This window comes from Elephas maximus, chromosome 4 (genome assembly GCF_024166365.1).
Source record: "Elephas maximus indicus isolate mEleMax1 chromosome 4, mEleMax1 primary haplotype, whole genome shotgun sequence".
Classification (NCBI taxonomy): domain Eukaryota; kingdom Metazoa; phylum Chordata; class Mammalia; order Proboscidea; family Elephantidae; genus Elephas; species Elephas maximus.
Window position 1 is genome coordinate 42,313,186 of NC_064822.1, and position 17,482 is coordinate 42,330,667.

At 38.9% G+C, this 17,482-nt stretch overlaps 1 protein-coding gene across 1 annotated transcript; it reads left to right on the forward strand.

The window, feature by feature from the left end:
• The first annotated feature begins 51 nt into the window (after positions 1 to 51).
• On the forward strand, positions 52 to 17,201 carry CDNF (cerebral dopamine neurotrophic factor). Its single transcript, XM_049885226.1, has 4 exons — positions 52 to 214; positions 11,796 to 11,923; positions 13,104 to 13,245; positions 16,503 to 17,201. Exons 1-4 carry the CDS (start codon positions 100 to 102, stop codon positions 16,679 to 16,681), a joined length of 564 nt encoding a protein of 187 aa, XP_049741183.1. The 5' UTR covers positions 52 to 99; the 3' UTR covers positions 16,682 to 17,201.
• The last annotated feature ends 281 nt before the right edge of the window (positions 17,202 to 17,482 follow it).

Here is a 17,482-nt window from a genome sequence, read left to right on the forward strand (position 1 = left end):
TTCTTTTGAAAGGCTCGCTCGGCTTTCCTGCGTTCTGTACAGCGCAGCTGGGCTATCCCTTGGCGCGGGTGGCGGAGGCGTTGGAACTGCTGGCGCAGCATGTGGTGCGCGAGCCCAGTAGCAATGGTGGCCTTTTGCGCCGGGCTTTGGGTGTCTAACTCCGTGCCGGCGCAGGGCCAGGAGGCCCGGGGGCGGCCGGGGGCCGACTGTGAAGGTGAGCGGTGTGAGACCTGCTTGCATGGCGGTGGCACCGCGCTGCAGGGCAGCTGTCGGCTTTGGCTTCTCCATGCCCTGGCTATAAATAACATTTCTCTCAGAACTGCGGGCCTTACCCATTCCTAGTATCAGATCACCTTCGCCCAAACCTAGGAAAAATTCGAACCAGGCCCAGTGACATCGAGCGGACCTAGAGGCCGTGTTTTGGCCACTGCCGCAGTGAAAGCTGGTGGTTTGGATTTGGGTTAGATTTTGTGCAGAGCCAACTAAATGCAGATGACCCTGTCGTCAAAGTGATTCTACGGCTTTAACCGGCGAGCCTTCACGCTCCTTGCACAGATGTCTTTCAAGTACAAATTAGTTTGTGACTCCCAAAAGGAAAATAACGTGACAAGTTGTCTGCGCTTGAGGTGGGGTGGCTTAGATCAGAACATAACCAATTAGGATTTTACAATTAAAAGTTGCTTTACGAGGAAGTACATTAACTCCTTAGAAAGGGGAAGAATACAGAAGAATGAGCCCTTCTAAATTCACCTAATCTGAGCTAAGTACTTGCAGTCAGAGCACGAGTCTTTGTCCCACCAAGCGCACCGAGCTTGAGGCTGCTGTTGTTGGTTTTTGTAAAATGAGCCATGATAATACCTTTTTTTAAGAGGGCTGTTAAAAGATCAAAGATGATTAGCTATGCTAGCCCCTCCCTCCATGCACTCTTAGGTCCATGTTTCCTTGAAATAATTAGTTTAAACGGATATCCCCCTCACCAGTCTGTGATCTTGCGAATCTATTCCTGCTGAACAGGAAATTGTGGGCTCACTATATGTGTTGAATGAATGGATGAGTATAGTGTATACTGCTACTACTACCCACTGCCGTCGAGTTGAGTCCAACTCATAGCGACCCTATAAGACAGAGTAGAACGGCCCTGTAGAATTTCCAAGGAGCGCCCGGTGAATTCAAACTGCCGACCTCTTGATTAACAGCGGTAGCACTTAACCACTAGGCCACCAGGGTTTCCATAGTGTATATTATACCTAAATAAAGTTTTGGTAATTGGAGTCCGGATTTGTATCAGCTCTACAATAATTAAACCTTTCTCCAGAGTTTTAAAATATCAACATGTTATTTTAAAACTTTATGTAGCTTAGTTTAGCAAGATTTGTGAGGCATTAGCAGTTGATTTGATTAGTCATCAATAATTTATTTCCTGGAGTTTCTGCCTAAAAAACATTCAGAAGAGCCAGCACTTGTGTATTAATTGTGAAACTTAGATGCCGTCTTTCCTGAATTTATTAGGGCAGTCTGCTTCCGTAAAAATTTCAGCCTTGGAAACCCTATAGGTAGTTCTACTCTGGCCTATAGGGTCACTATGAATTGGAATCAACTTAGACAGCAGTGGGTTTATTGTGATTACTTGCATATCTGACTAACCTGTGTGTATATTTCCATTTGTTAGGCAAACCCGTTGTGACCCTATAGGCCAGAGTAGAATTGCCCATGGGGTTTTTAAGGAGCAGTTGGTGGATTCGAACTGGTGACCTTTTGGTTAGTAGCCTGCGCTAAGTGGCCGTAAAATCACAGGGTAAGGAAATACTACTTTTGGAACAAGAAGAACTAGAATCTAGATCTGGCTGTATTCCTGGTTATGAGCCTTTATTATTAACCTAAAACCCATGCCATCAAGTCAATTCCAACTCATAGCACCCTGTAGGACAGAGTAGAACTGCCTCATAGGGTGTCCCAGGCTGTATATCTTTATGGAAGCAGACTGCCTCATCTTTCTCCCAGGGACTGGCTGGTGGGTTCAAACCGCCAACCTTCTGGTTAGCAGCTGAGCGCTTAACCACTTCACCACCTAATTTCCTATCAATGGATAAAATTAAAATGCTATGTTTATATATGTGAGAGCAAAGGTAAAAAAACTGATGGTCCATGAGTGAACTCTGACCTATTAATGTATTTTCCTCAAGTTCACAAAATATTTTGAAAATCATTTAAATTACAGGTAGTCCCCAGGTTACAAATGTCCGATTAACGTACAGCCCATAGTTATGAACCCATCTCCGTAAACCCTATTAAAAACTTGAGGTACATACAATGGTTTATAATAACAAACAGCTGCTACTTTGCAACACACATGAAAATATTATTACTGTATTATGTTAAAGTGTTTTAGTGTATCTGGGAGTGGTTCTTGAATGTTTTTTTATGCATAGAAAGTTAACACTGTATACTATGTATTAAGACAAACATTTGACTAACTGATATTAGATAGGAACCATACCTAACTCACGACTTACTTACAAATTTGACTTAAACACTAATTAGGAACAGAACGTACTTGTTTGTAATCCAGGGACTGCCTGTAGTGCCTCAGGTGTCAGCAGATGTCAATCTTATGTAGATTAATCCCCCTTCAATCCAGTCCTCAAAGAATTCTCATAGTTGAAGTTCTAAGAAATAGAGCTCACATTCAGAAAAATCATAAACCTGTAAGGAAGAAGAACGCTGTGACAGCCAGTTGAAACAGGAAATGAAGAAATATGCCTGTAAAGTCTTCAGGTATTAGAATTATCAGGCACAGAATATAAAACATGCTTATTATGTTTAAGGAAATAAGGAAGAAATTGAAAATATAAATAAAGGGCAAAAAAAAAACAAACCAAGCCTGTTGCCATCAAGTCGATTCTGACTCATAGCAACCCTATAGGACAGGAGGCTATTAAAAATGTCCAGTCATATTTGGAAAAGAACCAAATGTCTACAAATAAAATATGGTGGGAATAATAGCAGATTAGACACAGCTGAAAAAAGAATGAGTGATTAGAAGATCTAAAGAATGAATTACTGAGAGATGAAGAGCTGAAAAATATGAGAGAGAGAAAGATACAAAAAGGATAAAAAGAGACATTCCAACATATGTTAATTGGACTCCCAGAAGAAAAAGAGAAACCAAAAGAGATAATGACTCATTTTCAAAACTGATGAAAATCATCCATCCACAAATTTGGTAAGCCCAATATATCCTAAACAGTATAAATAAAAATTATTCCATATCTAATCACATCAGAAGAAAATTGCAGAACACAAAAAAGAGAAAATCTTAAAAACAGCTGGAGAAAAAGACTACTACTTTCAAAGAAATGGCAGTTAGACTGACATGATTTTTTTAAAACAATCAAAGCTAGAAGTCTGTGAAAAATATATCTTTAATGTGCTGACAGAAAAAAAAACTATCAACCATTCAGGTTGACAATTTTTTTTTGGTTGTTTATTTTTGGCTGCTTTTAGAACTGTACTGTGCCTGTCTTGAGACATTTTTTTTAATTCTTTGGAAGCCAAAACCTTGGGCAATAAGATATATGACCAGGGAAACTGAGGGTATGGCAGGTGATGGAGGAGCCAAGTTGATGATTTTTCTATTGCAGCCTGTGATTTAAGAATATTTGGGCCTTCATCTTTTGTGCTTGTGCTTTCCCTTCTAACTTTACACACCATATGTGTTACAGATTAAATTGCATCCCCCAAAATGTGTGTCACCTTGGCTAGGGCATGATTCCCTGTGTTGTGTGGTTGTCCACCATTTTGTGACTTGACTGTAATTTTCTGTGTGTTGTAAATCCCAATCTCTGTCTGTGGTTAATGAGGCAAGATTAGATTATGTTAAAGAGGATTAGGGTGGGATGCAACACCCATACTCAGGTCACAGCCCTGATCAGATGTAAGGAGAGTTTCCTCAGGGTGTGGCCTGCATAGTCTTTCATCTTACAAGAGATAAAAGGAGAAGCTAGCTGAGAGATAGGGATCTCCTACCACCAAGAATGAAGAACCAGGAGGTGAGCCCATCCTTTGGACCTAGGGTCCCAGCACCAGGGGAAGATTGATGACAAGGGCCTTCCCCCAGAGCCGACAGAGGGAGAAAGCCTTCCGCTAGGCCCTAAAGTTGGACTTCTAGCCTCATAAATTGTGAGAGAATAAATTTCTGTTTGTTAAAGCCATCTATTTCTGTTATTTCTGTTACAGTGGCACTAGATAACTAAGACAATATGTGACCGGAATAATCATGAGGAAATTAATACTAATCTATGGCCAAAAAGCTGCAATGTAATTTCAAGTTTTCCTAGTCATATTTGATTTTTAATGCTCTTTCTTATGCAGTCTAAAATAAAGACCCTAATGGATTTAAGTATAAACAATAGCCACATATATCAAGTAACTTATACAGTTAATCAGATACTTGTAAGTACTTTACACATATTAGCTCACTGAGTCCTCACAAAATCTTAGGAGGTAGGTACTGTAGTTTTCTGTGTTTTACAAGTAGGGGAACTGAAGTATGATAAGTAACTTGCCCAAAGTCACACAGCTAGTAAGTAGTAAGCCACAGAGTACTGAATCACTACTATACTGCCTTCTGAGTATAGTGTGGGAGCTAATTTATTTAGGGAAACATTAAAAATAAAATTGGATCTATGAGTTAGTATACAAATTATTCAACAAATTCCAGGTGCTCTTAAAGTCTGAGCTCATTATAAAATGTATTACTATATACTTAGGTAACAATACTCTCCTTGTTCTGGTACTACCAAACTGATCTGGTGTTTTTCCAAAATCAAGCTGGAGCAGATAAAGGGGGGCTGACTTCAGTTCTAGAAGGTGTGGATGGGACTGGTGAGAATAATGACCCTAGTTCATTGATAGTTTTAATAATTCCGCAAATCTACTCTTAAACACTTTTTTGAAAAAGTTACAGCTTTTTCCTGCAGGTGGCATTATTATATTTTTTCAAATAGTGGTTTCTCCTTGTGGGCTCTGGTTAATAGTTGTTTACTTGAGCTGTTGATTCACTTTTCAGATTTTAAGTTTCATTTCATTGAATTCATTGAACACTTAGGTTCATTAATGTTACCAGGTATTTTGTTGAGCATGTTGGGGATTTTTTGTGATAGTTAAATATATTATGGTGAGTTTCTAAAATAAATTAGGAAATATTTCAAATATACAAAAAAATATATATAATCTGTATATGTAGCATCTACATGAAATAAATGTTAATATTTTGCTCCATTTGCTACCGTTCTTGTTCTATTTTAAAAAATAAAGCATTAGCTACAGCTAAGTCAAACTCTTTTTCCTTTTTCTCTTCTCTGTCTTCTAAAGTTAATGTGTGGTTCCCATGCATTTTGTAAGAATTTTACTACAACTGTCTATATCCTTAAATAACCTATGAATTTGTTTTGTGATTTTAAATGTATGTAAATTGTACATTGTTGTCATGATTGAATTATGTCCCCCCAAAAAACTGTGTGTATCAATTTGGCTGGGCCCTTATTCTCAGTATTGTGTGGTTATCCTCCATTTTGTGATTGTAATTTTATATTAAAGAGGAATAGGATGGGATTGTAACACCCTTACCAAGGTCACATCCCTGATCCAATGTAAAAGGAGTTTCCCTAGGGTATAGCCTGCACCACCTTTTATGAGATAAAAAGGAAAGGGAAGCAAACAGAGAGATGGGGGAACAGTATACCACCAAGAAAGCAGTGCTGGGAGCAGAGTGTTTCCTTTGGATCCAGGGTCCCTGCATGGAGAGGCTCCTAGTCCAGGGGAAGATTGATGACAAGGACCTTCCCACAGAGCTGACAGAGAGAGAAAGGCTTCCCCTGGAGCTGACACCCTGAATTTGGACTTCTAGCTACTGAACTGTGAGAGAATAAATTTCTCTTTGTTAAAGCCATCCACTTGTGGTATTTCTGTTATAGCAGCACTAGATAACCAAGACAACTGTACATATTTATTTGCAGCTTTTTTTCATTCAACATTAATGTTTGGGGGATGTATGCACATTAGTAACTGTAGATGTGGTTCATTTGTTTTAACTCCTCTGTAGTATTCCACTTTATGCATGAAAATGAGTTTCTCATATAGTCTCCCTTTGAGAGAGTTACTTTTTCCCACTTTTACATAATTTCAATCAAGGTTGCTCTGAATATTCTTAAACGTGTTTCCTTGAGCCCATATGTGATGATTCTTCTGGGTCACACAAGAGAATTTGCTGGGTCATTCTCTATGAGTCGGAATCGACTTGATAGCAATGGGTTATGGGTGGGTTAGGGTATATTAGTTTCCTATAGCTGCTGTAACGGATTACTGCAACCTTGTTAGTTTAAAACAACGTAAATTATTCTCCCATAATTTAGGAGGCCAGAAGATTAAAATCAAGGTGTCAGTAGAATTAGTTTCTTCCGCAGTCTCTGAGGGAGAATCTGCCCATGCCTCTCTCTTTGCTTTACGTGGTTGCCAGAAATCCTTGGCTAGTAGATGGATCGCTCCAATTTCTGTCTCCTTCCTATGGCCTTATTCTCTGTGTGTGTCTGTGTCTGAATCTCCTCCTTTTTTTTATGAAGACACCAGTCATTGGATTTAGGGCCTACACTCATTCAGTAATAAAGAGACTTTGTGGCACAGTGGTTAAGCACTTGGCTGCTAACTGAAAGGTGGCAATTAGAACCCACCAGCTGTTCTGAAGGTCAAAGATGTGGCAGGCTGCTTCCATAAAGATTACAGCCTTAGAAACCCTATGGGGCAGTTCTACTCTGTTCTACAGGGTAGCTATGAGTGAGAATCGACTCCTTTGGGGTGTTTTTTTTTTTTTTAATGATGTTAATGAGGCAGGATTAGAGGCAGTTAGTGAAGCAGGACTCAATCTACAGTATAGGCTGTGTCTTGAGTCAGTGACTTTTGAGATTTGAAAGAATCAAGAGAGGAGAGGAACCTCACACAACCAAGAAAGAAAAGCCAGGAGAACAGTGCATCATTTGGAGCCGGGGTACCTGTGCTGCGAAACTCCTAGACCCAAGGGATGATTGATGACAAGGACCTTCCCCCAGAGCAAACAGAGAGAGAGAGCCTTCTCCCTGAGCTGGCACCCTGAATTCGGACTTCTAACCTCCTAGACTGTGAAAGGATAAATTTCTCTTTCTTAAAGCCATCCATTTGTGTTATTTCTGTTATAGGAGCACTAGATAACTAAGACAGACACCATCAAGTCGATTTTAACTCATAGAGACCCCATGTGACAAGGGAGAATTGCCCCATAGGATTTTCTAGGCTGTAATCTTTACAGGAGCAGATTGCCAGGTCTGTCTCAGTGGAGCCACTAGGTGGATTCGAACCTAGGCTCTAATAAATGCAAAGATAAATCTCTGGGTATAAGACACCTTTATCATAAAAAAAAAAAAAACCCTTTGCCATCGAGTCAATTCTGATTCATAGTGACCCTATAGGACAGAGTAGAACTGCCCCATAGGGTTCCCAAGGAACAGCTGGCAGATTCAAACTGCTGACCTTTTGGTTAGCAGCTGTAGCTCTTAACCACTGCGCCACCTGGGCTCCACCTTCATCCTGGGCCTCATACAATCTCCACAAATAAATCTCAAGAACTGTGGGCTTCATGCAGTACAAAACGAGCAAGCAAACAAGTCACCCTGAGCAAGAACCCATACAAACAATTAGAAATAGAAAACATAGTCATGAAGACTGCAGATATTGGAATTATCAGATGCAGGTCATAAAAAATTAGGTTTAGCGTGTTTAAATAAACAAAAGGCAAACTTGAAAGTATATTCAGGAAATAGGAAACTATAAGCAGATTTGAAAAAAACATTAAAGAGAACTTCTAGAAAAAAAACTTTAAAATTTAATGAATGGGTTTAATAGTAGGATAGAGAGAGCTGGTGATGGGATCAGTAAACTAGAACCTCTGTACTCAAAGTGTGGTCCTTATACCAGCAGCACTAACCTCTAACACAGAAAGGCAGAATCTTGAATCCCACCTCAGATCTACTAAATTACAGGCTGAATTTTAACAAGACTGTAGGTAGTTAAAGTTGATGTAGGTGGAGCCTGAGAGCCTTCATTTCTAACGAACTCCCAGGTGATGCTACTGGACTGAGAATCATAATCTGAGTAGCAAGGAAATAGAAGGTAGGTCAGAAAAAATGGCATCTTCAATGCGTTCAAAGAAAACAACTGCCTGTGAAACCCAGTGAAAATGTATTTCAAGAATAAGGGTGATAAAAAGATACTTTCAAACAAGACAAAACAAAAAGAGAAAGGAGAGCGAGAGAGACAATTTGAATTCTAAAATTAAAAAAAAAAAAAGTAAAGACCCTCTTCAGGCAGAAAGGTGGGAAATCTGAGATTCAGGAAGGAATGATGAGCAAATAAAATAATAAATAGCATGTTTAAATCTTGAGTGCACATAACAAAAATAATACTGCCTGTTGTTGTGGGCCGTTGAGTAGATTCTGACTCATAGCAATCCTATAGGACAATAGAACTGTCCCCATAGGGTTTCCTAGGCTGTAATTTTTACAGGGGGAGCCTTGGTTGTGCAGTGGTTAAGTGCTCAACTGCTAACCAAAGAGTTGGTGGTTCAAACCCACCTGTAAAGATTAGAACAGCCTAGGAAACCCTATGGGACAGTTCTATTCTGTCATATGGGGTCACCATGAGTAGAAATTGACTTGATATCACCTAAGAACAAAAATCTTTGTGGGGACAGATCACCATGTTTTTTTGGTTCCAACCTTGGATCTTTTGGTTAGCAGCCAAGCACTTAACCATTGGACCACCAGGGCTCCTTAATAATAAAGCCTAAAAGATTTTGGGAAACCCTGGTAGCGTAGTGGTTAAGTGCTACGGCTGCTAACCAAAGGGTTGGCAGTTTGAATCCGCCAGGCACTCCTTGGAAACTGTATGGGCAGTTCTACCCTGTCCTATAGGGTCGCTATGAGTCAGAATAGACTCTACAGCACTGGGTTTGGTTTGGTTTTTTAACAGATTTAAAAAAAAAAAAATTAAAATACTTGATAACAACATAAGTCAGAAGGGGCAGTCCTTGAATTATCTGGGTGGGGGATTAAACTTTAGACGTTGATAAATTAGGTACTTGTATTTTCTTTATAACTCTAAAGAAACCCTGGTGGCACAGTGGTTAAATGCTCGGCTACTAACCAAAAGTCAAAGGTTTGAACCCACCAGTCCCCCTGGGGAAGAAATATGTGGCAGTCTTCTTCCGTAAAGATTACAGCCTTGGAAACCCTATCGAATTGTCTGGATGGCAGCTGGTTTTTGGGGGGTTGTTTATAACCCTGAGTTTTTAACTACTAAACCAGTAGAAGAAGAATGATAAAAATGGGGAAATGATTTTGATTGCAACCCAAAACTTGTAGAGAGAAAAACATGAAATCCATTCTCCTATTTTACATGTATTTATATCACCATTTTTTGTAAAGATCAATTTCAAGGTTCATATTGTCATGGTCACGTAAATACCGTCCAGAGGTGAGTTAGCCAGTGTGCCAGGATTTCCTATCTTTTATGGGCATCTCTTTCCTCCCTTAGTTAATTTAAGTTTCATTTTTTTTTCTCTAATTAATTTTTGTTCCAATCATTAATTCCTCACATTTTTTTCTTTTCAATTTCTCGAACTGAAAGCCATCTCTAACACATTAACCATATCAGGAATTCTATTAGTTTTGTTTTCTTCTTGGTGACAACATTTGTGGGACTCTCTGTGCTCCTTCCCGAATGGGGATGGGCATCTTTTGAGTCCTGCCACACAGCTGCCATCCTGGGTGTCTCCTTTAATTCTTTGTTGTATTTTTCCTCTACTTTTCTGGAATATGGAGTCCTGGTTGCCTAGTGGTTAAGGGCTAACCAAAAGGTCAGCAGTTTGAATCCACCAGCTGTTCCTTGGAAACCCTATGAGGCAGTTCTTCTCTGTCCTATTGGGTCACTATGAGTCAGAATCTACTCCATGGCAATGGGTTTTTCTTGGAATACATGCCATCCTTTTCTTGGTTCATTCCCCCATTTTGGTGAAGCACAAACCAAACCAGTTGCCGTCGAGTCAAAGCACACAGTGTCCCGAAAAACTGAATGTAAATAAAATTTTGAGATCTCAAATGTCTGAGAATGTCTTTATTTACCTTCACATTTAACTAATTGATTGAATATAGAATTTGGGAATGAAAATATTTTTCCATTGGAATTTTGATGACATTGTGCCATTTTCTTCTAGTTTCTAGTGTTGTTAAGATATTTAATGTGAAATAGTTCACAACGGTTATTTGAAATTTTTTTTTTTCCTTTTTACAAAACTAGAATCTTTTCTTTTCTACCAGGTTTTTAAAGTTTCTTAATTTGTGTGCTTGGTATAGATCTTTATTTTATTTTATTGAGGTCTATTTTTTTTTTTATTTATTTAATCAATCCAGAAAAGCGCTCAGCTACTAACTGAAAGCTTGGCAGTTCAAATCCACCCAGAGGCATCTCAGGAGACCTGGCAACCTACTTCCGAAAAAGCACAGTGATTGAAAACCCTGTGAAGCACAGTTCTACTCTGAAACACACAGGCCACTATGAATAGGAGTTTAGGTTATCAATCCGAAAATTGTATCTTTCTGTAATGGAAATATTTCCTGTATTGTATCTTTGACAATCTCATATTCTATTATATCTTTCTGGAACTCATTGTTTAGGTATTGGGATTTCTGAATTTCTGAAATTTTATTATCCATTTTCTACCTCTTTGCTTTCTAGTCTATTTTCCAGGAATTTTTTTTTTTTCAACTTTAATCTCCTAAGTCTTCTGTTGATTTTTCTTTAATTTCAGCTATCATATTTTTAATTATTGAGAACTCTTACTGGCTCTTTGATTGTCTGAATATTGTTTATTTATCTCTTTTTTTCTTTCTTAAAACTTGTCTATTTTACCATCTATTGGTTTTATTGATCTTCATTTTCTATTTAATTAATTTATGTTCTCTTTATTATTCGATGTTTTTGTACTTTTTAAAACTTGAGTTAAATATTTACTGATTAATTTTTCATTTTTTCTTTTGAAATAGATACTTTTAATGTTACGAGTTTTATTCTAAGTACTGCCTTAGCTGCATCTCTTTAGGTTTTACAGATAGTATTCTTATTGTAATTAAGCACTAAAAATTTTACATTTTCATCATTACTTTTTCTTTGACCCATGAATTACTTATTAGTGTGTACTGAAAATTTCCAGACATGTGGAGGACAGATACTGGTTTGGTAGTGTTATTATTTTATTTTTGTTATTGACTTCTAACTGAGCTCAGGGAAACAAAATGATGCTTTCTGAGACTTGCTTTCCTTGTGGGAGACCTGGGTTCAATTCTTGGCTAATGTACTTCATGCATAGCCACCACCCCTCTACTTGCTGCCACCCATCTGCGGGTGGAAGCTTGCATGCTGCTGTGATGCTGAACGGGTTTCAGCGGAGCTTCCGGAGTAAGATAGACTGGGAAGAAAGTCCTGATGATCCACTTCCGAAAATCAGCTGATGAAAAACTCTATGGATCATAATGATTTGTTGTGCATGGGGATCGCCATGAGCAGGGGGCCAGCTTAGTGGCAGCTAACAACAACAACAGTATCTCCATGCCTCGAACCAACTAACTTTTTTATTTGGTAGGTGGGACATACACCTAGGTGTAGTAGTGTCTATATGGTGAATACATACATAATTTCTTTGTTCCTTCTAGTGTGTATAGAATTTTTGAACCGATTCTACAACTTCTTGATAGCCAAAGGAGTTAACTTTTCTCTGGACATCATAGAAAAAGAATTGATCAGCTTTTGCTTGGATGTCAAAGGAAAAGAAAATCGCCTGGTATGGTAAATTTTCTCCTTTCGTTTTTCTCTTGGGCTTGAAGAAAACTGCTAATAGTTTCATTTCTCATCTTGGACTTGATGTTTTTCTGCTTACATGCTTGCCTCGGGCATGTTCATTGTAGGCAGCAAATAGAAATTGATCTTTCAGAGAAATGCAGTCATATGTATTTTTATCCAAACTATATCCAGTTTCATTTTGCTTTCTGACTGAATAAGCCATAGACAACTAATTCTGTTTTCTTAAATAAAATTATGAAACTGAATTCCTAGTAAGAATTGACTGTCCTGAGTTAAGAGCAGGAAGACTTTCGATCTCTTACCAAGACAATTAGTCAAGCTTATCAAAACTTTTTATAGTATTATTTACACATTACTAATGGTTGGTAATGGCAGTTCGAATCTACCAGATGCTCCTTGGAAGCCCTATGGGACAGTTCTACTCTGTCCTGTGGGTTCTCTACAAGTCAAAATTGACTCGACGGCGATGTTTTTTTCCTTTTTTTAATGAGCTGCTTACATTTTATTGTAAAGGTGTTTATATGGTATTTCCCAGGGATGCACATATGGCTTGTTTCAATATACTAAACAATATACATCACTAAAGAGTATTTTGCCTAAAGTTATCACATTCCCTAAAATTGTCCTGTTGAATTTGTTAAATTCGCATTACAGACAGCTCAGTACCAACAGATGGTAAAACCCTTGGCATTGATTTTTGCCATTGTTTTTGATATTTTTCAACATAAAAATCTTAAGTCAGGTAGCTTGAAAGGCAGCGTAGTGTGGTGGAAAAAGGCATGACCTCTAGAGCCAAAATGCTAGATTTTGAATTCTGTCTTTTCTACTTTTAGCTGGGTGACCTTCAGTTGGCCTAGGTGTAAATGAGGGTAATAACAGCGCTTACTTCACAGGATTGTTGTGAGAGTTAAATAATACCCTCAAAGCACTTTGAGCAGCGCCTGGCACAGAGAAAACACGTAGCATTCTTTAGCATCCTGTGAACTGAAGAGTCACTTCTAATTAAGAGGATCAGGAGTTGAGTCTTGTTTTCTGTTGTCTTAGTCAAGGGGTTAACATTTAACAGCTGGACCATGAAAACTAGGTTAATCTTTTCCTTATTTCTAGATACTATATTACTCCCCTCACCCCGACACAAAATTCTCTTAATTCTCCTTCAGTGCTATTATCTAGGAGCAACGAAAGACGCAGCTACAAAGATCCTAAGTGAAGTTACTCGCCCAATGAGTGTGCATATGCCTGCCACGAAGATTTGTGAGAAGCTGAAGAAGGCAGACAGTCAGATCTGTGAGCTGAAATATGGTAAAATGGAGTCAAGTGTTTTTTCCGATATGTCCGATGCATTGCCAAACCTCTTAATAAAAGGCCGTGTTTTCTAATGAGTCAGTGTTAAAAGGAAAGGAACCCTTAGCTCACCAATAGGATGCTGGGCTGACTGACAAATGGTGCCTAGCGTCTTTTGAGCTTCTTTAAGGGAAGAAGACTAAATAGTACTGTAATCAAAATTAGGTAAAACTGCCAACCCAAACAGCAAAGTTTAAATGACCAAGGCAACGTCTGCACGTATATGTCAAGGGAAATTTTAAAATATAAAAGGAACAGCTAATTAGGGTGATTTAGTTCTTGGTAAGGAGTTCCTGGGTGATGCAAACAGTTAAATGCTTGACTACTAGCTGAAAAGTTGGTGGTTCAAACCCACCCAGAGGCTCCTTGGAAGATAGGCCTGGTGATCTGCTTCAGAAACATCACGGCCTTCAAAACCCTATGGAGCACACGTGGGGTCGCCATGAGTTGGAATTGACTCTAGTGGCAACTAACAACAATAGTTCTTGGTAACCAATTGAGACAAAAGTTCCATCTCTTCAAAGATGTAAATGTAACTGTATCTTTCTTCCTACCATATCTATCATTTTACCCGCTTTAAATTCTAGGAAATAGGTTATTACATCAAATCAGCTCTTGCCTGATGAAATAGCCTTATCAGGGGTGCCTAAAATAAACAGCCAGGAAGGAAAGAAGATGCCCTATTTAAAACACTATCCTTGGCCTTATAAATTTCACATAGATAGATCCATTGTTGTACTGAATGTTTGTATGTGAGCCAGCCTTTTGGATAGATCAAGTAGGTATGATAAAAGACTGGGAAATTCCTCCCTGGCCTATCCTTAACCCTTAACCCCTGAAATCCCACCAGTAAAGGTTTATTCCTTTTGCTTAAACCACTGTTTACTGTCACATATGTGGAATAGTATCATAAACTCCTTAAGTAATTAGCACCTAGCTCTGAATTATTTTCCAGTGTAGCTATATAATATGCCTATGTATCATAACTACATAAAAGATACATAGCTAGCTTTAAATAGTTTTAAAAGCTGGAAGATGCCAAAGATGACCTGTTTCTCAATTTGCCAAGGGCAGGACCTAACTTCCAGGGTAGTGATTAAGGGACAAGCACCCCTTTATGTTGGCTTCAAAATAATGAAATAGACTCAGGGATCACTGAACCCACGTAAGCAATATTCACCAAAGGAACAAACTCCTGCTGATTCTTTCATTCACCACATTTATTTTAAATACCTTCTATTATGTACAAGAATCTTACAGGGCTAATCAGGTATTGGGAAGAAGAGAGTACCTACGTAACTATATGTTTTGACGATACTGGCCACTAGAGGCCCTTGAGGAGCCGTGAACTAGTTTTAATTTTTGTACCAGCCTTTTTTTTTACTTTGTAGTTTTAGGGTGTCACATAGGCTTCCCCCTTTTAAAAATTAATGCCAGATGCCAAGTTCCCCAGAAAAACTCAAACTACTGACATTTGCAAGAAGTACAAGAATAGACCCACAGTTCTAAATTTCTTCTCCCCAGCTTATTGTTGGCAGCAAAGTTGAGTTGTGTGATGTTAATGAATTGGGCTATAAAAGCTTCCACTTTTAAAGGTCTTCTTTCAAGATGAAATTACCACACAAGGTAAGTGTGGACTTGGGTGATGTTTTAAATTAGGAAGGGTTCAGTCAGCTTTTGATCTGAAGGACGGTTTTTGTTTGCTTTGTTTCTTAAAGGAAACCCCGGTGGCCTAGTGGTTAAGTGCTACGGCTGGTAACCAAAGGGTGGTCAGTTTGAATCCGCCAGGCACTCCTTGGAAACTCTATGGGGCAGTTCTACTCTGTCCTATAGGGTCACTATGAGTCGGAATCAACTCATGGCATTGTTTCTTAAAAGGATGCGGCCACTATAAAAATTTAAGGGTTCTCTGGAGCACGGGTAGCTGACCCTAAAAAAAAAAAACTTAAAAATCGAGCTTTTACATTTGAATACATTTACTGGAAATTTTTGATTAATCACTTGACAACTCTGTCAGATTTTTAAAAGGCTTTTAAACGCTATGCTCTACTAGGCAGGGGAAGCAGGAAAGGACTCTCAGTTCAAGCTGAAAAGGTCCTGAGCTGTTACTAATTGTTTACTAAGTAAATTTAAGCGTGCTATTCGCATTCAAGCAAACCCCTGAGGAAAGAGGAGCATTAAACTTAATTTTTTGTTTCTACTTTTGGTTCTAGAAGTTTTCTGCAGATAATCAGTAAACAAGAAAATAGTCTTGCTAGAGTAGTTAGAGCTTGGAGAAGAGGTCTTTAAGGAGCCAAGTTGGCTGGCATCGAAGGAGTGGCAAAAGAGAAATGGGTGTACCGCAAAGGGCTTTAAGATTAGTAATCCCAGTAAGGGCGGGGGAATCAGGTTAGTTTAAGCAGGGATTCAAAACAATTAAGGATCAGTGAAAATGGTCCTAGTTTTATCCACATGCTTGGGTTTCTTTAAACTTTGTTTATTCCTCTTAGTACGAATGTATGTTTTTAATAAAAGGTGAATCCTAACTTTGTAGTTAATCACCGTCTATGGCTTTCACAAGGCCATTCTCAAGGCACTGCCTTTGATCTATTTCCTTCTTTTTACCTTAGAAGCACAATTACTCATTTTAGGAGTGCTGGGAAACCCTGGTGGTGTAGTGGTTAAGTGCTACAGCTGGTAACCAAAAGGTTGGCAGTTCAAGTCCACCAGGTGCTCCTTGGAAACTCTATGGGGCAGTTCTACTCTGTCCTATAGGGTCACTATGAGTCGTAATCGACTCGATGGCAGTGGGTGGGAAACCCTGGTGGCGTAGTGGTTAAGTGCTACGGTTGCTAACCAAGAGGTCACCAGTTCATATCCGCCAGGCGCTCCTCGGAATCGACTCAATGGCAGCGGGTTTGGTTTTTTTGTTTGGATCTTCAGGACCCAGTCTTACGGACTGGCAGCAGATATTGCAAAAATACACAGGCTCCTGTTTTGAAGCAAGGATCATCTCTTAGAGAAAAACTGATAGAACGCTAACTATCCCAATAGCTTTGTACATGATAGATTTTCTTTAGGTATGTTTTGGTTTCCATAGAAATTGGAGCTGTTCCCCCCTTTGGATCCCAGGGCCCTCAGCACCAAGAGAAGTAACACAATTTGCCTTTTTAAGTGTTTAATAGTTCTTGGGTTTTGTTCGTATATATGTGTGTGTGTTTTCTTTTGTTGTTTAGAAAAGAAGTTGGACTTGGCATCAGTTGACCTGTCGAAGCTGAGAGTGGCGGAGCTGAAGCAGATCCTGTATAGCTGGGGAGAAGAATGCAGGGCCTGCGCGGAAAAAACAGACTACGTGAATCTGATTAAAGAACTGGCACCCAAGTATGCAACAACACACCCCAAAACAGAGCTCTGACTCGCGGACGCCGGTGCACTGTTGATTGTAATGAGAAAGAAACGACTCTCCAGGGTGTGGATACACTGGCTGAGGATAACTGGGAGCTGCACTATGCGTGGTCTTTTATTTTCTGTCTTGATATTACACCAGAAGTGGTCACCTGAGTTTAGGAGTAACACTAGTGACATCAGCGATCCCTTACAGTTGGAGTACACCAAAACCTAAAAGTGCCTTTCTCATGATTTTCTCATGAGGATTATGTAAGTAATCATTGACTATCTCCTAAAACTGGGGAAAATGAACTGGAAAAATTCACAGAGTAAATTGGTTCTGAAAGGGATGAGAGTGTTCATAGACCCCACACTGTGCACTAATGTGTGTGTGAGAAAAACCATAAAACTTTATTAAGACAATAAAGAAGATTCAAATGAGCAGATAGATGTATCATGTTAATGATGGAAAACTCAATATTATAAAGATGTCAATTTTTCTAAGGGGTATTGACATACAAAGAAAGAAAAAAACAATTATGGATACAAAGGCAGGTACATATGTAGATCTGGTGATCTCAAAACAAACAAAAAAACCTAAACCCATTGCTGTCCAGTTGATTCTAACTCATAACAACCCTATAGGATATCGTAGAACTCCCCATAGGGTTTCCAAGGATTTGAACTGCTGACCTTTGTGGTTACTAGCCAAGCTCTTAACCACTAGTGCCACCAGGGCTCCAGATCTGATGCCAGACAATAGATATTTCCTAAAACTCTATAAGGTTAAAACTTTCTTCATTTGTATAGGCTGTTTTTATACTAATTT

What these genes read in the sequence shown, in the direction of transcription:
- CDNF (XM_049885226.1), top strand. Translation starts at nt 100, where the DNA reads ATGTGGTGCGCGAGCCCAGTAGCAATGGTGGCCTTTTGCGCCGGGCTT. An exon ending in AAGGAAAAGAAAATCGCCTG is followed by an intron (nt 11,924 to 13,103) that starts GTATGGTAAATT and finishes ATTCTCCTTCAG; the next exon opens with TGCTATTATCTAGGAGCAAC. An exon ending in GATCTGTGAGCTGAAATATG is followed by an intron (nt 13,246 to 16,502) that starts GTAAAATGGAGT and finishes TTTGTTGTTTAG; the next exon opens with AAAAGAAGTTGGACTTGGCA.